Source organism: Sinocyclocheilus anshuiensis, unplaced genomic scaffold, assembly GCF_001515605.1.
Source record: "Sinocyclocheilus anshuiensis isolate Anshui unplaced genomic scaffold, SAMN03320099.WGS_v1.1 scaffold371, whole genome shotgun sequence".
NCBI lineage: Eukaryota > Metazoa > Chordata > Actinopteri > Cypriniformes > Cyprinidae > Sinocyclocheilus > Sinocyclocheilus anshuiensis.
This window is the reverse complement of record NW_015549597.1, coordinates 636,010-656,122: the sequence shown is the minus strand read 5'-3', so window position 1 is coordinate 656,122 and position 20,113 is coordinate 636,010. Positions and strand designations below refer to the sequence as shown.

At 36.2% G+C, this 20,113-nt stretch overlaps 2 protein-coding genes across 5 annotated transcripts in view; one reads left to right on the top strand and one right to left on the bottom strand.

Annotated features, from left to right (window-relative positions):
• LOC107658463 (coiled-coil domain-containing protein 47-like) overlaps positions 1–6,707 on the top strand; it is a 9,318-nt gene extending 2,611 nt beyond the window's left edge. The window contains exons 2-13 of the mRNA XM_016447021.1: positions 1,854–2,146; positions 2,226–2,318; positions 2,396–2,570; positions 2,666–2,787; positions 2,874–2,939; positions 3,042–3,143; positions 4,184–4,294; positions 4,941–5,026; positions 5,156–5,214; positions 5,307–5,416; positions 5,497–5,664; positions 5,762–6,707. Coding sequence (XP_016302507.1) covers positions 1,862–2,146; positions 2,226–2,318; positions 2,396–2,570; positions 2,666–2,787; positions 2,874–2,939; positions 3,042–3,143; positions 4,184–4,294; positions 4,941–5,026; positions 5,156–5,214; positions 5,307–5,416; positions 5,497–5,664; positions 5,762–5,842 — 1,458 coding nt within the window. The 5' untranslated portion in view covers positions 1,854–1,861 and the 3' untranslated portion in view covers positions 5,843–6,707. The remainder of the gene's footprint in view (positions 1–1,853; positions 2,147–2,225; positions 2,319–2,395; positions 2,571–2,665; positions 2,788–2,873; positions 2,940–3,041; positions 3,144–4,183; positions 4,295–4,940; positions 5,027–5,155; positions 5,215–5,306; positions 5,417–5,496; positions 5,665–5,761) is intronic.
• A 2,876-nt stretch (positions 6,708–9,583) lies between these two features.
• Positions 9,584–20,113, bottom strand: part of LOC107658462 (myosin light chain kinase, smooth muscle-like) — a 16,281-nt gene continuing 5,751 nt past the window's right edge. Inside the window, exons 5-19 of one of the 4 annotated variants that reach the window (XM_016447017.1) lie at positions 18,487–18,699; positions 17,984–18,019; positions 16,344–16,471; positions 16,118–16,271; positions 15,263–15,571; positions 14,115–14,214; positions 13,491–13,694; positions 13,119–13,336; positions 12,247–12,370; positions 11,992–12,144; positions 11,762–11,897; positions 10,603–10,659; positions 10,330–10,357; positions 9,991–10,113; positions 9,584–9,906 (exon numbers count right to left, since the gene is read on the bottom strand). In XM_016447017.1, coding sequence (XP_016302503.1) covers positions 9,692–9,906; positions 9,991–10,113; positions 10,330–10,357; positions 10,603–10,659; positions 11,762–11,897; positions 11,992–12,144; positions 12,247–12,370; positions 13,119–13,336; positions 13,491–13,694; positions 14,115–14,214; positions 15,263–15,571; positions 16,118–16,271; positions 16,344–16,471; positions 17,984–18,019; positions 18,487–18,699 — 2,198 coding nt within the window. In that variant the 3' untranslated portion in view covers positions 9,584–9,691. Of the gene's footprint in view, positions 9,907–9,990; positions 10,114–10,329; positions 10,415–10,602; positions 10,660–11,761; positions 12,145–12,246; positions 12,371–13,118; positions 13,337–13,490; positions 13,695–14,114; positions 14,215–15,262; positions 15,572–16,117; positions 16,272–16,343; positions 16,472–17,983; positions 18,020–18,486; positions 18,700–20,113 lie in introns of those variants that run through there. The other 3 variants (XM_016447018.1, XM_016447020.1, XM_016447019.1) reach the window with 3 other exon arrangements.

Here is a 20,113-nt window from a genome sequence, read left to right as displayed (position 1 = left end):
AAGCTAACCCGAACTTATATTTTGACGGGTTGCCATGAGGAACTTGTTTCTGTAGGTCTATGTAAATTATATGAAGATAGTTTTACTCCAATGAAACTGTCAAATGCTCATGAAGTGACTCTTAGAGGGAGTCAGAGCAGTTCTGGAGATGTTGTTCGTGTATTTATGTCCTCATGTAGTGAGACGACAGAAGCTGAGATCACCGCGAGCGTCGCACACTTCGTATGTGTAGAAAACAAAACCGCGCGTCTGTGCCATTTACATACACAGTTCTTTTGCACTTTAATCTGTGTAAAACTTTTAACTTTATACATTTTTCTGTAAATGTTTGCATTTAAATGTTCAGTTATTTTTGTTATAAGAAAAAAGTTATTAAACCTATTATACTGTATTATGACAGCACTTTTTTTAAAACTAAATTTCAATATCGTGATAATAACCATACCGTGATAAAAGCATTAGCAATTAATCGCAACATGAAAAATTGATACCGGCATATCCCTAACCGTAACTATTGTCTGGTAATCATGCCACACATACAGTACTGATAGACATTAAGTTAAAAATAACCACAATAACTTCCTTAAGGTATGTGAGAAAATGATTTAATTTGCTTTAAAAGTCTGTTTCTTTCAAATTTAACCTAAATAGATATGTCAGGGAAGAGTGTTTTTACTTCACACGTTTGCAGTCTAAACATTAGTTTTCTTGGTATTATATGAGAATACCAAACAATTAAGTTGTGTTTGTCTGTACTACAGCTGATCATAGTATAAAGTACTATAGGCATCACTGGAGGTGAAATGTTTTTGATTATACACCAAATAATGCACAGGGCTACTTATCACCTATTTAATCATTAGTCATGCTATTGTCAAATATTTACTCTGTGTTGTTCGTTTACACCATCAACATTTACGTTAGTCTGTATACCAACAAATAAGACTGGATATACACTACTGTTCAAATATTTGAGATCGGTATGATCAGTATGAAAAAAAAAGGTTATTCAGCTAGGACTTTTGTAAATAGGGATGTAATGATTAACCGCGAGTAAAATTTCAATGTAGTTTTGTTATTTACATTATATTAAAATTTTGTCATTTAGCAGACGCTTTTGTCCAAAGCGACTTACAAATGAGGACAATAGAAGCAATCAAAACCAACAAAAGAGCAATACTATGCAAGTGCTATATTATTATATTATCATAGTTATATTTCAATTTCACAAAGAAATGTGCAGCATTTTGTCCAAGCAATAATAAAAGTACACATTTAATTTATAATTTGTCTTAAATCTCATTTTGTTAAAAAAATAATAATAATCGTGAATCGAATCGTGAAATCAAAATCGTGAATTGAATCGAATCGTGAGTTGAGTGAATCGTTGCATCCCTAGTTGCAAAGAATTTCTATTTAAATGTTTTTCTTATCCTGCAAAAAATGTATTACATTTTCCACAACAATATTAAGCAGCACAACTGTTTTCAACATTGATAATAATAAGAAATGTTTCTTTTTCTCAAATCATCATATTAGAATGATTTCTGAAGGATCATGTGACACTGAAGACTGGAGTAGTAATGATGCTGAAAATCCAGCTTTGTCATCACAGGAATAAATGACATTTTAAAATATATTGAAATAGAAAACCGTTTAATAATAATATTTCACAATATTACATTTGTTACTGTATTTTGAATGAAAATGAATCCAGTCTTGGTAAGAATGAGACTTCGTTCAAAAACATAAAATCTTACCGACCCTAAACGTTTGAGCACTAGTATAATTAATCAAACTCTTTGTTGTCTATTTAAAAACAAATTAATTTGTCTTTGTCATTGTTTGTGCAGGTCGAGCCATGAGGCACGTGGTCTTCCTCCTCCCAGCCCTGCTGCTGCTGCTGGCCCTGCCGTACACTAGGGGGCGCTACAATGATGACTTTGATGATGGTGAGGACATCGCTGAGTTTGATGACAATGACTTTGCTGAGTTTGAGGATGTCAGCGAGGACCCGGCAGTCGATGTGGAGAAAGACCCGCCCCCACGAGCAGCCCCCTCATCCACACCTATAGAGGACGACGAAGACGAGGCCACAGTGGAGAACGAGGATGGCCAGGATGAGTTTGAAGATGCTGATGCACAGGTAAAAATGTGAAAACACTCCTATTTCTGTTTTTCTGCAAGTCAAAGTTAATCTTAATTTGATCTGATCAATGTTATAGGATCAAGACATGTACAGCAAGTATGACAACGAGGAGTTTGAGGGCTATGAGAAGACCAACCCCTCATTCAAAGACACTCTTATATACAGAGAGGTACAAATTCAATGAAAAATGCACTTTACAGGCACTTCATTGGCTTCCTTAGGTGACTGTTTGTATGTACGTAACAGGTCCCAGCACACCTTCAGAACAGCTGGGAGAGTTATTACATGGAGATCCTGATGGTTACAGGTCTTCTTGCCTATATTATGAACTACATAATTGGCAAAAACAAGAACAGCAGGCTTGCCCAGGCCTGGTTTAATTCCCACAGAGAACTTCTCGAGAGCAACTTTGCCCTCGTGGGTAAGTGTACCTCTCTCTCCACTTTGTTTCTTCCTCTTATGCTGTTTTCTCTGACCCTGTTTTTGTCTGACTCTCAAACGTGTCTTTATTTTTAGGGGATGATGGTACCAGTAAGGAGGCCACCAGCACGGGGAAACTGAACCAGGAGAATGAGCACATCTACAACCTGTGGTGCTCAGGACGTGTCTGCTGTGAGGGCATGTTGATTCAGCTTAAGGTAGCGTGTTTATGTGAATAAGAGAAAGAACAATGTTTGATAGATATCTGTGCATTCACCATGGTGTCGTTTTTGTTCAATTGCAGTTTTTGAAAAGACAGGACCTGCTGAATGTGTTGGCCAGGATGATGAGACCAGCCTGTGATCAAGTGGTATGCACAAACTGATGTATTAGCATAGACTGATTACAAGTAGCGTGTCAAATGGATGTTCAAAAGGATGTTCCTCTTAGTCTTATGATTCCTTATCCACAGCAAGTTAAAGTGACTCTGAATGATGAGGACATGGACACGTTTGTGTTTGCTGTGGGGAGTCGGAAGGCCATGGCACGCCTGCAGAAAGAGATGCAGGACCTGGTTAGTCATTAATGATTTGCATATTTTATATAAATTAGAATATTATTTACACCGCTTTTCATATGTTCGGGGTCAGTAAGATGTGTTTTAGTGAATACTTTTACTCTGGGAAAATGGATCAGTCAGAAGTAACAGAAAAAACATTTACAATGTTGCAGGGATTTCTATTTTAAATAAATGCTTGAACTGTGGGGAAAAAAGATCACCGTTTACACAAATTACAAAACTGAATTTTCAAAACTGATAATAGCAAAAAATGTTTCTTGAGCAGCAAATCAGCATATTAGAAGATTTTCTAGGACTGGAGTAATGGCTGCTGAAAATTCAGCTTTGCCATCACAAATAAATTACATTTTAAAATATTCAAGTAGAAAACAGTCATTCTAAGATGTAATAATATTTCTCAATATTACTGTTTTTACTGCATTTTTGGTCAAATAATTCACCCTTGACGAGCAAAAGACATTTCTTTTTAAAAACAAACAAAAAAGGTATTTATCCCAAACTTTTGAATAAGTGCATTTAAGATTATTGTGTTTTTGCTGAATTAAAATGTTTTTTATTTTTTTTATTTTTTTTTATAAAATAGCAAACGTTTGTCTTTAATTACACATTGTCATATGAACAACCAGTGAATAATACTAATTTAATTTTTTGGCAAACAATAAATACACGCATCAATTCTTTCTTTGAGTCAGGCTTGACTGAAAGTAATGGCTTGTGGTTAGTGAGTGAGTCAGTGATGTTGATTCACTAACCGCTCTGAAGGGTTCAGTGAGTTAATTTGGTGGAGGATTTGTCAGACTGATTGAAACCAATAAATCTTAGTTTTTTTTGTGCAGTTCATTACACATACAATTTGTTTGTTTGCAAATTGCACTGCACTACTCTTGCTATATGTTTTTGTGTGCAGTCTGTGAGGCAATAAAAAGATATCTCAGGTTTTTTTTTGGTTTGTTTTTTTGCATTTTTTTGACATTTGTTTTAATGTCATCAGGGACTGGTCTGTGCTAACTTATTGTTTCTTGTTCTCTTCACAGTGTGAGTTCTGTGGTGATAAGCCCAAATCAGGGGCAAAATATGGCATCCCTGAATCTCTGGCCATTTTATCAGAGATGGGAGAGGTCACGGATGGAGTGATGGACAACAAGGTAAGAACAGAATGTTGCAGTCTCCCAGATAGTTATCGAGTTTGTTGTAAGATTGTGGGAGGGGGGACTCTATAATGAAACTAATTTTGGAACTAAAACTATTAAAAATGGTTTTCGTTAATTTAAGTAAAACTAAAACTAAAAAAAAAACCTAAAGGGGTCATATGATCGCTTTTTCAGACCGATGAGCTTTGTAAAAATCGACGCATTTCAGAAAGGCGGGGCATAGAGGAGAAACAATAATGTACAGTATGTGGAAAATAATGTGTTTTTTGAACCTTAAACCGCATAAACACATTTCATTACACCAAATACACAAAATAATGTTCTTTTTAGCAACATCATATGATCCCTTTAAAAAACCTAAATGAAAATTAAAAATTTTGACTTGGCAACTAACTGAAATAAAAGTTTAAGCTGAAGTTCTAAAATTACTAAAACAGAAATAAACAGAAATAGAAAATAGAATCTAAGTAGAAATATAAAAAAAGTACAAATAAAAACGTATTCTAGAATTAAATAGAAAAACTGAAATATAAAAATAAAAGCTAATTCAAAATATTAATAAATAGTATGATAGTATATAAGTAATTCAAAAAATTGCACTGTTCTAAATTGTTTTAATGTAATTTTTTTCTGTTTTCAGATGGTACATTATCTCACTTCTCATGCTGACAAGATTGAGTCCATCCATTTTTCGGACCAATTCTCTGGTCCAAAAGTTATGCAAGAGTAAGTTTTGTTTTTTGTTTTTTGTTTTTTCCCTCTCCTTACTTTTTCTCCTAGTAGTTTTATTCTTCATCTATGTTGGAGGAGCTTATACTGGTTAATAAATGTTAATGGTTTCTCAACTATGTTTAGGGAAGGTCAGCCCTTAAAGCTGCCCGAGACCAAGAAAACACTGCTGTTTACATTTAATGGTGAGAGAAATTCATAATCCACAAATGGCAATCCTCTGTACTTGCACGACACTGAAACATTCGTCAGTGTATTAATATGTTGTACTTTACAGTGCCTGGGATGGGTAACACATCTCCCAAAGATATGGACAGTCTGCTGCCTCTGATGAACATGGTGATCTACAGCATTGACAAGGTCAAGAAGCTTCGCCTCAACAGAGAGGTGAGTGCACACGTGTGAACAACAACAACATGCTGATTTAGTAACAGAAGGTTAACTGGTTGCTTCATATGGCTGTTTAGGGGAAGCAGAAAGCAGACAAAAACCGTTCTCGCGTGGAGGATAACTTCCTGAAGCAGACTCACACTCAACGACAGGAGGCCGCTCAGACGCGCCGCGAAGAGAAGAAGAGAGCGGAGAAGGAGAGGATCATGAACGAGGAGGATCCTGATAGACAGCGCCGCCTAGAGGTGTGTGTTTGTACTGTATAATTAAAAATCGGATCTTTTCTCTTATTGTGCAATTACCTGCATCTATACATGATTTTCTCCTTGCTCTTTCATTCAGGAAGCCGCTCAACGTCGCGAGCAGAAGAAGCTGGAGAAGAAGCAGATGAAAATGAAGCAGATCAAAGTGAAAGCCATGTGAGACACACACACTCATAGTCATCAGAGAAAGAATCTACTACTTCCACACCTGCCAATGTACACTCTTCTACATGAATGTGCATGCCATTTGATTGGCTGCTGTTGCGCCCATAGAAACGCTCTGTCCAATCAGGAGAAAGCAGCTGGTTAAGGAGTAAATCTGATCTTTAAAAGACAACTGGATTGGAGATGTCTGAACTGTTTGAACATGTTTTACTGTAGCAATCATTTCAATCATGAGTTGTCTGCCTAATTGCATGGTGGTTTTTAATTGCGACACTATTGCTTTTTGTGGGCTTTGCCATAATAATCTGGACCTTTTGGGCCTCTTCAAAGCAACTTGCCACTTCAGCCAACCTTTTCCAATTCAGTTGCCTCCTGGAGTTCAGTATGGACCCTCCAAAGCTTTGTGTAGAGGACCTATGCTTTCATTTCTACTCCCAATAGATTTAACTTCACCTCCTTAAAGTTTCAGCTGTGCTTCTTTTAAAAGTGAAATCTGGGAGTGTTTTTAAAAGGAACTGGGTGGGTATGAAAGCTACCTTTTTTGTACTACAGTGCTTCCTTAACCCTATTTCTAAGAGTTCATGATTGCAAGCGTTTATAGATGAGTAATAGGCACATTGTCTTTCAAACTTTCTTTTTTTTATGAGCAAAGGCCCACTGTGAAATGTCACTGTCAAGCCAGCACAAACTCCTTTATACATATTTAACAGAGGTGAAATTTTAATTTATCGTTAAGTTAATAGTCGATCAGAGCATCCATGAGCTTGTATCATGTTTATGAGTGAACATTGACTGTAACCCTTTTTTCTGTAACATTTGTTGATGAGACGCTTAACTAAATAAAACATTCACTGAAAACATCTTTCTTATCGTCTCGGTCTTTGATGTCAACTGGTTATTAAATCTTTTCTAAAATGCATTTCAAAAGTGTAAATGGCTAGTTCATCCCTTCAGTGTAATATGCTGTGTTTCCTATAAAGCCATTTTTAATAGCATTTTGATATTTTTTTTTTAGAGAATGGATTTTCACATATTTATTAAGAGACCATATTATATTTGTAAATTTAAATTTACTAATTCATTTGTTTATTTTTGCCATGAATTTCGTTTGTTGCACTGATGAACCAATTAAAATGTGAGCTAGTAAAGGCACAAAGGTGTTTAAAAATGGTGAAAAATGGTTACTAGTTACAGATTATAGATTATTTTTTACCATTTGCATACTTTAACTTAAATTCTAGACAATAATTAATAAAGTAATTGACACGTGCTTGAGTTATACAGACACATGCTACTGTTCAAATGTTTGCCAATAATACTCAAAAAGTCAATAATTTTTAAAGAAATTAAGCATTAAATTGATAAAGTATCAGTAAGGACATTTATAATGTTAAGATTTATAAGTTTTTCTTTTGAGCTTTATACTCATCAAAGAATCCTGAAAAAAAGCATCACAGTTTCCACATAAGTATTGAGCAACTGTTTTCAACATTGATAATAAATGTTACTACAAATGAGCATATTATAATGATTCCTGAAGGAGCATTTGACACTGAAGACTGGAGTAATGACTGCTGAAAATTCAGCTTTGTCATCACAACAATAAACTACATTTTAAAATATACTAAAACAGAAGGTATTTTAAAATTTCATATTTCATAATGTCACTGTTTTTACTGAATTGTATAAATTAATGCAGCCTTGGTGAGTAAGAGACTTCGTTCAAATCCTTTGAACTTTCTTTTAATGTGTCAAATAAATCGAGTTCTATGTGTTTACTAGACATCACAGTTTTATTTATTTTTCACATTTAGAGTCAATGAAAAATGTGGTTCCTCTGATATTTAAGAAGTTATTTAACAAACATTTTTCACAGACGGTGCAATATATGCATGACAACAAATAATGTAACAAATATGAGAAGTGTAAGCGCACAGGGTTGGAGTTGAAACATTCCTCTGTTCAAGCACAGCCAGTATTCATATTTTTATATCAAGTATCAAGCTACATCTCATGCAAATACACATTTTCTTCAGTCTATTACAGTGGATGGAGGGGTGAAAGGGTTACAATTTCTGCAGTTCTACTTCAGCTGCCAGTATTGCGACATACAGTTAAACAACGTTCAGCTAATGCAAGCAGTTTTCCTGTGGTATGAAAGAAGATCAGGGGCGTCACAAACTCAGAAATCTGAACTGCAAGCAGTAGAGGTAGAACCTGACATGGCAGATGAAGCCAGTCAGCCTTACTTACTGAAAAGTAGATTAATACACAGATGTGACGCAGAAAGTATATTGCTAATATAATCAAGCTGTTCAAAATGAACCGAATAGCGGTCTGTTTGGTTTTGTCAGGTCTTGACCTCTGACTGCCCACACCCACAGAAACGATGCAACTCACAGGCACTGCCACACAAAAAGAAGCCATAGTCAATGGATGGTACATAGTGATATTTAAAACAACCATGAGTATTCCCACGGTGATGGTGTACATCCAAACTAATGTACAGAATATATGTGCCTGTATTTGCTTTGTGGTTCACATATGCTACAGGATGAGCCACAGCAACATACAAGTCTATAGTCATGCCAGTGAAGAATAGAGATCCTCCAGTCAAACTGCAGCTATTATTACGGCTGTAACGATCCTTAGCAGAACTCGGATGTAATATAATGAATGTGAGCAGGCTAGATGAAGAAAGAGTAGTTCGCTCTGGAAAGAGGGAGACGAGTTTCCTGGGCTTGAAGGTGTCCCACATTGTCTCAGAAATAGGTCCACAACTACATAGAGGGTTATTGGAAGATTGACAACAAGTATTAGGATATCAAGGATCGGGCTGTATGATCCTATGTAAAGCTGATCGTGGGATGAAATGTTGGAGCAATTCCCATCTATGCTCTCGGAAGATGAGGTGTTTGTCATCTCCATTCTACATCCACATGGGAGCTGGAACCAGTTTATTTCCCTTTTTTGCCCCAGAACATACACCTGTTTCAGACAAAACCATTTAATGTAAAGTGACAAACCTACAAGCTCGGTTTACAACGCTCTTGTTTTAGTTCAATCGTGGCCATGTTGTACTAATTTGTTCCTGTCATCATTTACCCTTGTGTCATTTTGAACCCACAAGACTTTGGTTAATCTTTGAAACGCAAATTAAGAAATGTTTATGAAACATCCACTGAAAGTCCAGGTAACCAAAACGTTTGAAATTTTTTTGAAATGAAGATTCAAAAAGTTTGTAATCCAAGTCTTGTGAAGATATAATGCATACATAGAGCACATCTCACATGGTAAACACAGAAGCTCATATGGATTCGTTTTATGAAGCTTTTATGACCAATAGAGGGACAGAAACCACTCAGGTTTCATTACAAATATATTAATTCATGTTTTGAAGATGAACCAAAGTCATGCAAGTTTGGAACAATTTGAGGGTGACTAAAATTTTTTGGTATCAGAATTGATGACAGAATTTTTGGTATCATTTTAACTAAAATTAGGGAACAAACGTACACAACGTGAACAAACAGTTCACTAAATCTATTTAGACTCATTGGTTGAAATTAAGCTGTTTGTAAATATATACATACTTATAAGGTCATACAGTGCTAAAAACTATTCACAGTCAATGATATTAAACCAAAGTCCAATAATAATCTAAAAATAAACATTAATCACAAACATAAATAATAATAAATGACAATAGCATCAATTAGATTTTTTTTATTACAGTTTTAACATTCAATTCACAATTATATGGGCATTGATTGTATCAGTGTATTTTAATATGTCTGGTGTGTGTATTTATGTTATTTTTTTTATGGCATTATGAATTCATGTGTTAGTCTTTCTGCTGGACAGTAAGAGTAGCAGAGCACAGCGCCTCCCCGAGTACATTAGTGGCTTTGCAGGAATACAGGCCGCTGTGGTGCAGAGAGACGTTCTCTAAGGTGAGAGTACAGCTGCCGTCCTCCTCATAGTCCACCTGCACACACTCCTCCTGCAGCTCCAGCAGCTCACCGGCCTTCAGCCACACCACCTCAGGGTCAGGGTAACCTGAAACACGGAGAGAAGAAGCTGTGATTTCAAGAGAGACTTATCATGATGTACTATGGAGAACATCCATCGGTGTGTCCTAACCTGTGATGAGACAGGAGAGCTGGGCACTGGAGCCCTGCGGGACAGTCAGGTCAGATAGAGTCTTACTGAACTCAGGTTTACTCTGAAGTTTCAACTCCAGAGAATGCAGTGCCTTCTCTGTCTCTATAACAACAAGCGAGAAAAATGTATTATTGACCTGTAAAAACATCCGTCACGCTATAAAAAAGATGTTTGACATCTTCAGTCAGACATATCACAAGCCGAAGCCATAGATGTCAGAGATGTCACAATCTATTTTGGTGACATTCTGCGGTATGGTGTTTTACACTGGTTTATGAAGCACATTGATTTTTCTTTTGTGTTTGATCCCTTTCTCACCATCCACAGGGCTCAAGCTTGCAGAAGCCTCTGGTTTAGACAATATAGCCATCCTCTTCAGAGCCAGCAAAGCTTTGCCAGTTTTCTAAATACAAAATCATAAAAAGAAGAGAATTAAGTTTATGTGCACACAAAAACAATGCAATGGAGTCTGATTAATGAACGTATGACCCTTATGAGTCAGTTGTTCAAATTAATTGGTCAAAAATGACTGATTAGTGAAGAACATGGTGAATAAAATGCAATTTGGTGCAGACATTCTTATTCAGAAGCCTCTGGTTTAGACAATATAGCCATCCTCTTCAGAGCCAGCAAAGCTTTGCCAGTTTTCTAAATACAAAATCATAAAAAGAAGAGAATTAAGTTTATGTGCACACAAAAACAATGCAATGGAGTCTGATTAATGAACGTATATGACCCTTATGAGTCAGTTGTTCAAATGAATTGGTCAAAAATGACTGATTAGTGAAGAACATGGTGAATAAAAATGCAATTTGGTGCAGACATTCTTATTTATAAAGCCAAAAAGTAAGTTTAATTTCTTATAGCTTGTAAATCAATGCGATTCGGTATACCAGACCACTTACATAAAATGCATATAAAATATGAGTCGTCCCTCCTCATCTCCTAATAATATGTCTTAGTAAGATGATATTTAAATGCTTAGCTTTATGATCAAAGCTCTGTACTTGTAATTGGATTATATAATGCAATACAATATGATGATGTTTGGGAGATGTACAAATAGCCTAAACTTTTATCAAATCCTTTGTTACAAACATTTGACAGATGTTTCTGAAAAAAAAAAATGTATGGATAATTACAAAAAGTTACTTTAGTACAGTAAAAGATCATATTTAAATATTAATAACAATATAAAAGTTATTCTTATGCTTACTTATAAAGTTAATTAAAGATTTAACAGTAAAACACGTGGACGACTACCTCAAAGTGTTTAGAATGGCCTTTAACGGCTAAAAAAGTGCAAAAAGCATGTAGAAAATTGAGTATAACATTTTTTTTTTGTCAGTTTTGTTGATAATTTAGAGGCCTTATGTATTAAATCGTATACAGTAGGCTTCACAGGTTAATACAGAGATCTCAGATCAATACCAAATATACTGTATATTGCACGACACCAGTCTTTAAGAGCATGCGCACAACACCGAGGCTATAGCTGTCCAAAAATACAAATTTGTCTAATTTTATTTCTCAGGCTGTCGAAAAACGAACTGATACGATTATATAAAATTCTTAAAATAAGAAATATTGTCTTATTCCGACTTAAATCGAACTCTCGAAGTATGCGTAAACTCTTTTGTCTAGGTGTACAAGTAACAACATGCAGGTAGTTAAAACCATGCTAAAAAGTAAGCTAGTTAAATCAGTGATGTCTGCTGTGTTCTTTTTTTTCATCACGTTTCTGACTAACCTTCCATTTCTGCCTAGTCAGGAATCTCTTCATTTTGTCTTTGGAAAGGTTTTTGGTGCTGCTGCTGCTGCTGCTGTCTACACAAGTATATACCAACCAGGAATGAGCCATGGCTTCTTCACACGACATCCTGCGCCTGTCAGAAAGTTCAACGCAGAGATATGAATCTGTGCGGACGCATTTGTGTGATGTGTGCACGGAAAGTATATAAGTAGCCTATATGAATGCACCTGACATCTTTGCTGAGCAGAGAGCTAATGAAATCCTTTGCCAGGTCGGTGATATCTTCAAAGCTCTCCTCATCAAACTCCCACTGCGCTGCTGTCACAAGAGTCAGCGTCTCTGAGTCACTTTCACCCTGGAACGGAGATTCACCGCTCAACCTACAAGTGAACAATCAGATTCAGATCATGTAATGGCATTTTTTTTACCACAAGGGAGCAGCAAGGTGTTTGAACTCACAGACAGGCAGTGTTTGAACTCACAGGATGTAGCAGATGACCCCGATGCTCCACATGTCAGTGGCCAGACAGATGGGCTCATAGTTGATGACCTCTGGAGCAACAAATTCTGGAGTGCCGTGCATCACCTTCACAGGTGTGTTGGGATCTAAGGTATACAACAAACATTCACTGCTATAATTATTATAGCTTTTATTAACATTTTGAATTGGCTTTATTATTCATATTTTCAGTATTCATTTTAATTCTAGGTTAATATTTAGTAATTTAGTTTGTTTTTTTGCTGTTGTTTTGTTAATTTGATAAGCTATTACTATTTGTTTACTTTGATTTTAATTGAATTAATTTTTAGTTGTTTAACTTAAACTTATTTCAATTAGTAGACAAGGCATAATTTGTCATTTTTGTTAAGTTTAAGCTTTTCAACTAGTATTTATATTTTATTTTATTTCAACTTTATTTAAATGAACAAAAAAAGTTGTAGTTTTAGTTATAATGATAATAACCCTCGAAACATTTCACTCAGTGATCCCTTACAAAAAGTTCTGTGTATCAGCATACCATGGTACTTTGCTATATACCATTGTACTGAAAGTTTACCATAGAAATATTTGCATAGATAATACTATGAAAAATACCATGGTATTACCATCATTCATATAAAGTCTAGATAAACATGTTATTAACATGGTATCGTGCTCCTTCAGTTATTGTGCACAAACATTGACTTATAAAAGCACTTTATTATTGTATTATTTTTATGTTTATTATATTAATAATATTTAAGAATGTAATATATTTTATTCAATGTTAATATTTCGTATTCTTTAATTTTTTTATTATATTTTATTATACCATATGTTGTTGTGTTGACAATATCATCAATACATTCGTACCCAGCTTGCTAGCGAGTCCAAAGTCAATGATTTTGACCTGAATCCCGGTTCTGTCCACACAGACGATGTTCTCAGGTTTGAGGTCCAGGTGGACAATGTTTTGCTGGTGCATGTACTGAATCCCCTCCAGAATCTGACGCATGTAGCCCACACTGGACACTTCAGTGTGCTCAAAGCTATCATCTACAATGCGCTCAAACAGCTCCCCACCAGCAACACTGCACATACACACACAGATTAAGCTGTGTAGGTGCCAAAAGATTATAATGACACTATTGAAATGAATGCATTGAACCTGTTGGCATTTCTCATTTCTGAATATTTTTCTAAAAACATTGAACCCTTCAAAACGCCCACATGCAAGATACTCACTATTCCATCACCATGACCATCTCAGCCTTGTTATCATATGCGGCAAGACACTGCACGAGCTTTGGATGGTGTAGGAAATTCATTAGCTCTATTTCTTTCCTTGCAGCCTCTCTCTCCTTTGTCCGACGACCTTTGTAGAACTTTCCAGCACAAACACGGCCCATCTCCTTATGGGTCATCCGAAACACCTGGCCAAACTTCCCTCTGAGAAAGATTCAGAAGTAAGCATGAAATTATGCTTACAAACTCAAAGTCTGTGATGTTTAACGAATCATTATTTCTCAGTATCCCAACTTCCCATTTATCCAGATCTTGAGAATGAAGTGAATTTGATATTCAGCCTTAAACCAGTATTTTCAGGAAAACATTTCTTTTATCACCATACTTAAAAGTATGAATTATAGGTTATGAGTCATTTCCAGCGAAATTTACAAAACATGACCCTAACCTATCCTGTCGTATTTTGCATTCTGGGAATCAGAATCAAGTATAGGGGTTGTTTTCTCTTTTTGATGCATGTATGCCTGTTGGAACGTGTACTCACGCAAGTTTTGTTATACTTGACTGGTCCTGTGAATGTGAGCTATGAGGCCTGCTAAATGTGTGTTTGATAAGGATACTTACACTCCGAGTTTTTCATGGACATTATAGTGGTCAGTAAGTTTATCCTCCGTGTTGATGGTCACAGCCACATACTCCACTGGTTTCTCATCACAGGGCTCTCCTTTGAAAGACAACATACTTTCATTTACCGTGGGACCTCAACACAAAGCCTAACTCTCTTAGATTGCATACCCTTTGGTAATGACTTTAAACATGTTCTTCCTGTTTACAATTTGGTTGCTGAGCCTTGTTCCCATAAATTGTGGGAAGAGATTATCTTAAAATTACAAGCAAATAGAGTGCTGCATTAACAAATATAATGAGGAGCAATTGATCTATAGCGTAAAAGATACATTACAGGAATAGTTCACCAAAAATGAAAAGTGGCTGAACATCTATTTACCCTCAGGCCATTCAAGATGTAAATGAGCTTGTTTCTTCAACGGAAAATATTTGGAGAAATATAGCGTTACATCACTTGCTCACCAATGATAAAAACATCACAGTAATCCACAAGTAATTGACATGACTCGAATTCATCAATGAACATGTTGTGAAGTGAAAAGCTGTGTGTTTGTAAAAAACACAATCCATCAATAAGGCATTTTAACTTTAAACCATAATCCATAATAACACTTCCTCTAGTGAAAAAAAGTTCATCCCCTGTTGTCCTCTCACATCAAAATCCACTGACATATTTGTTTAGTCCTGTTTTGGACTGTTTTTGCTTGTAAACTGTGCTTGATCTGAGCATATTTCTCTGTTGATTGAGATAAGATGACTTTTTAATTGGAGGAAGCAATTTTAGAAATAGATGACTCGTCATTTAGCCTGTCGCAAATGTTTGAAGTTAAAAACATCTTGATGGATTTGTTTCTTACAAACATGCAGCCTTTTGCTTTACAAAACATTACTGATGTTTTTATAGTTGTTTGGACTCTCATTCTGACGGCACCCATTCACTGCAAACTGCAAAGCATCCATTGGTGAGCAAGTGGTGCAATGCTGAACTTCTCCAAATCTGTTCTGATGAAGAAACAAACTCATCTACATCTTGGATGGCCCGAGGGTGAATACATTTTCAGCAAATAGTCATTTTTGGGTGAACCATTTGTTTAAGTCATCAAAACTTTTATATAATTTCAAAAACAAATTCAAAACAACCTCACCTAGTTTGTCCATCCTGATTGGCTGGGACTCTTGGCTGGGTTCGCTGACCCCCACAGCGTTACAGGCCCTGACCCGGAAGCAGTATTCTCCTTGAGGCTGGAGTCCTGAGGTCACCCTGAGCGAGGTGCTCTTGCACTGGGCTGTGAGCTCTCTCCACTGGTCAGTCGCACCTGGGCTTTCACAAACCTCCACCACGTATCCCGTCACAGCACTGCCGCCATCGTAAGACGGCCCAGACCAGGACAAAACCAGAGAGTGAGGGGAGAGGACATACGCCACGGGACAGGAGGCCGGCGGCTGAGGCAGGTCTGGATAAAACACACAAACATACCAATCATCAAATGGTTATACAGTTTTCATAAACATTTTATTTAATAATTCCAGGAATTGAGAGTACACAGACTATTTAATTTAGATTTAAATTAACAACACTTAGGTTAAAATATGTATGCTTAATTTTTGAGTCCTGAATATCAGGAATATTTATTATATAGGGTTTCTCCATTTAACACAAACTGTGTCTTTTAATTTAAAAAGTCAAAGAAATTAACTAATGTTAGGTAAAATGTTAAATATATGGATATTTTAAAGTTGCAATGGTGTGGATGCTAATATAGTTATTGATATAGTTATCTTTATAGTTATTATTCTTAGTGTGAATGGAACTTTACATTTTTATTTGACAAAAATATACAAATTAATTTAAATGTATTAATTGAAAACATGCTAATCAATAAAATGTGTATTCATGTCATTGCCTATATAAATAGCATTTTTTAATAACTTACAGTAGATCTGAGCAATAGAAATGAGCATCATGACCCAAATAACAGCTGAGGATTGTCTGACCTTACCAATGACATTCAGGGTCACTGTGTGTTGGGCTGAACTTTTGCGATCTCGTACAAATATCGTGTAACGTCCAGAGTCCTCAGGAAGGGCTTCGGAAATCACTAGAGAACTGCTTTCATTGCAGGACTCAATATGAAACCTAGAGCTTTCCACCACCTTCAGAAAGGCACAACATTATACACACAAACAAATTGCAACATGTCTGGATTGTGTTGTGTTCTTATGTACCTCTTTTTTGTTATAGACCCAGCAAGAAGCTACAGGAGAGCTGCCTTTGAACACACACTTCAAACGGGCCGTCTCTCCAACATGCACCTCCAGACGATCTAATGGATCTACAAACTGCAGAGGAGGTGCTGTAAACACAAAAACTCTTTAATGTCTCCGTTATTTTGTCTAGACAACAAAAAGATTAAACGGAGAGAAAAGGGAGGCTTTTGCTTCACCGATTTTAATATGAAGTTATTATCAATTTCTCTGAATTTTTAAAAAAAGACTGTATATTTATATTATATTAAAATAGAAATAAAAATGCAAGAAAATAGGACAATATAAAAAAATTTCTTCAAAACTTCAATTAATTACAATTATTTGTAATACATATAAGTTTATATAAAATGTTTATTCATTTATAAATAATCATAGTGTACATTCAAACTATTCTAGCTTTCACACAAAACATTAATTTTTCATTATACAAGAGAAAATCAATGGTATTTTCCTTCTCTCATACAGTACAGATATTAAGAATTAGTTCTGGGATCATATTTACATTTACATTTATGCATTTGGCAGATGCTTTTATCCAAAGCAATTTACATTGCATTCAAGATATAATTTTTTTTTTTTTTTATCAGTTATTGCTTTCCCTGGGAATTGAAACCATGACCTTGGCATTGTCACCTTGCTCGGTCTGAGCAACAGGAAGGCTGTCACATATACTGTGTACGTGATAAATATGAAAGCAAACAGAAACTGCAATTATTCAAATCAACACACTCAGCTGAACTTGACCAGCTAATGGTCTTTAAACAGACCTATTATTAATACAGACTGACCACAGATAGCAGTGTGTTTTACATGAAAGATCAAATGACTGAAAGAAAACAACCATCATTCAGTGCTTAATTGCCCGGCCCAATTACAAACAGAAGTACCAAAGAAAATATGATAACATCTTAAAGTGACATTGAGTGTTTTGATGCTTATAATCTGAGAAATTCTTATTTTTATGCGTCAGTCTGATCAGTATGTGAGCAGATTAAATTGTTTACCTCTCTGTAAGCTACAAATGCAGACAGAAAGGATTTAAACTAAAACACAATTTGATGTTAAATGTTAGCTTTTTCGAAGAATGGTATAGGTTTTCCGAAGAATATTTCTTTGGACAACAAGGATTACAGTGTTTAAAGGGAATAAAGTCATTCCTAAGGTAAACATTAGTCGTCAGGACACAGAAGACTGTTTCCTGTTTTACTGTGCACAACACTAACAGACTCTAAAGGAGCCAGACAATCTGGAAGCCAAGATCAGTGGAGTAAAACACAGACTGCTCGGAGCAAATGACTCCTTTTTGAAGCAGGTCACGGTGGTTATACTTTAACTCGCAGTTCTAGACAAAATGCATTAAAAACATGGTGTTATTAGAATATAAAGTAAAGAAGGTGTGGATGTGGGAGGTTATGGATCACATGGCCTTAAAGAAATGAGAATCACTTCTTGAATCACAAAAAAGTAACAGAAAATCTGCAATTCAGCTATTAAGTTACAGTATGAAGGACAAGAACAAGTAAACATTTCGAGTCAAGGATCTAAAAAAGAGCAAAAGTAGAAGTGAAAGTGCAGGACAGACATGATGATGGTCTTACCTGTACCCGAACTGCTCCTTCTTTTGACAAGCACCTCTGTAACAAGACACAGAAATATGTAAAGAATCAGCTGTCGGTGTGGGTGCTTTTGTGTTAAAGAGCATGCAACAGATAACATAGGCTTTGCCTATCATATAAGGGAGGAGTCAAGCGATCAGGTGTGCGTGTCTAGGAAAAATATTCAACAGATTAAAGAGGAAATGCTCAACATAAAACCATTAGTATGTCTATCGGTCAGGAAATGCTCTTTGTATATTTGTACATTTATTATTTTTATGTTTTTGTACAGAGTTTATTCTTACATAAACTAATACATAAACTATGCATAATAATTACATGGAATAATTAAATTTTGAATAAAACAGTATTAGCAAGTGACACCACCCTAATGACAGTGATATGGGAGCTTTGGAGGAACAAAAATGTTCCATGTGTTAAATGACATTTCCTACACTTAAATGCATGAGATTACTTCGTGGGTAGGGCCATTGTTTGTGACATACCTCTCTTGAGTGCTGGAGAGCTTGTTATAGGACTTCCTGTCTGAGGTGACTGTGGTGACTGTGGGCCTTTAAAAACACTGATGTCATCTGGGACGTTCTGAGAGGAGTTTAAGACCCCGCTTAGCATGTCAGGAGTGTGAGGATGAGAGGAATTAGGATGAGAGTGAGATGTGTTGGCAATATTGTTACGGATCCCAATGATTGTTTCATAGTCTGCAATTGATTTGGTTCATATGGTGTGGTTGCATGAGGAGCAAACGGAAAGTAAATAATTAAATCAGAGAGAGAGAGAGAGAGAGAATGACATTAGACAAGGTAATTAACATTGATAACCTTGTCAATTCACACGTCTGTATATGATATAAACAGAAACATCTGCATCGTGCTAGTAATGTAACTAGCCCATATACACTCTTAAAAATAAAGGTGCTTCACGATGCCATAGAAGAACCTTTTTTGTCTAAATGGTTCCATAAAGAACCTTTAACATCTGAAGAACCTTTCTGTTTCACAAAAGGCTCTTTGTGGCGAAAGAAGGTTCTTCAGATTATAAAAAGGTAAGAAAGAGATGGTTCTTTAAAGAACCTTTGACTGAATGGTTCTTTGTGGATCCAAAAACGGTTCTTCTATGGCAGTGGTTCTCAAACCTGTCCTGGAGTACCCCCTGCCCTGCACATTTTGTATGTCTCCTAGGTACCCTAGCAACCGCATAGCAACACCCTAGCAACCACCCCAGGTACCCTAGCAACCGCCCTAGCAACCAGCCCGAGTACCCTAGCAACCGCATAGCAACACCCAAGCAACCACCCAGAACACCTTAGCAACCGACTGCCGAGTTTTGCCATGGCAAGCACCACTCACATTTTCTGAAGAAAATGTACATATCTATCACACCTGATTCAACTCATCAGCTCATTAGTGGAGACTGCAAGACCTGAAGTGGGTGTGTCAGATATAGGGAGATATACAAAACGTGCAGTGCTGGGGGTACTTCATGGAGAGGTTTGAGAACCCCTGTTCTATGGCATCGCTTTGAAGAACCTATTAAGCACCTTTATTTTTAAGAGTGTATGGCCCCATATATATGTTGAATTTGAGTTCATATTTACCTCTCACACACACTGCTGAGCTGCTGGATGTTTTTCCTGCTGTGTTTTCGGCCACACATGTATAAGCCCCAGCATCCTCTGGGAGACATTCCCTAACTACCAAAGTCACCACTCCTCCCACTAATGAGGATTTTCCAAACAGCACAGGCTCACCTGAAATGGTTGTGGTACAAATGGACAGAAAGAGGGAGACAAAGCAAGAGAAGGAGTCACTTTGTGGCATTATGAAGAGATAGAATTTTAGAAGTTTTAAAAACTTGAAAATAATGTTTGTTTGATTGTAATTGAAATGTGCGGGACTCATTTTATTTTAATTTTATTGAACACTTTAAATTACAAACTCCAGAAGCAGGAAGCTGCATATGAAATCATAACGAATGTGCATACAAACACATATTTATATATTGAGTCATATATGTGACCCTGGAGCACAAAACCAGTCATAAGGGTCAATTTTTCGAAATTGAGATTTATACATCATCCGAAAGCTGAATAAATAAGCTTTCCATTGATGTATG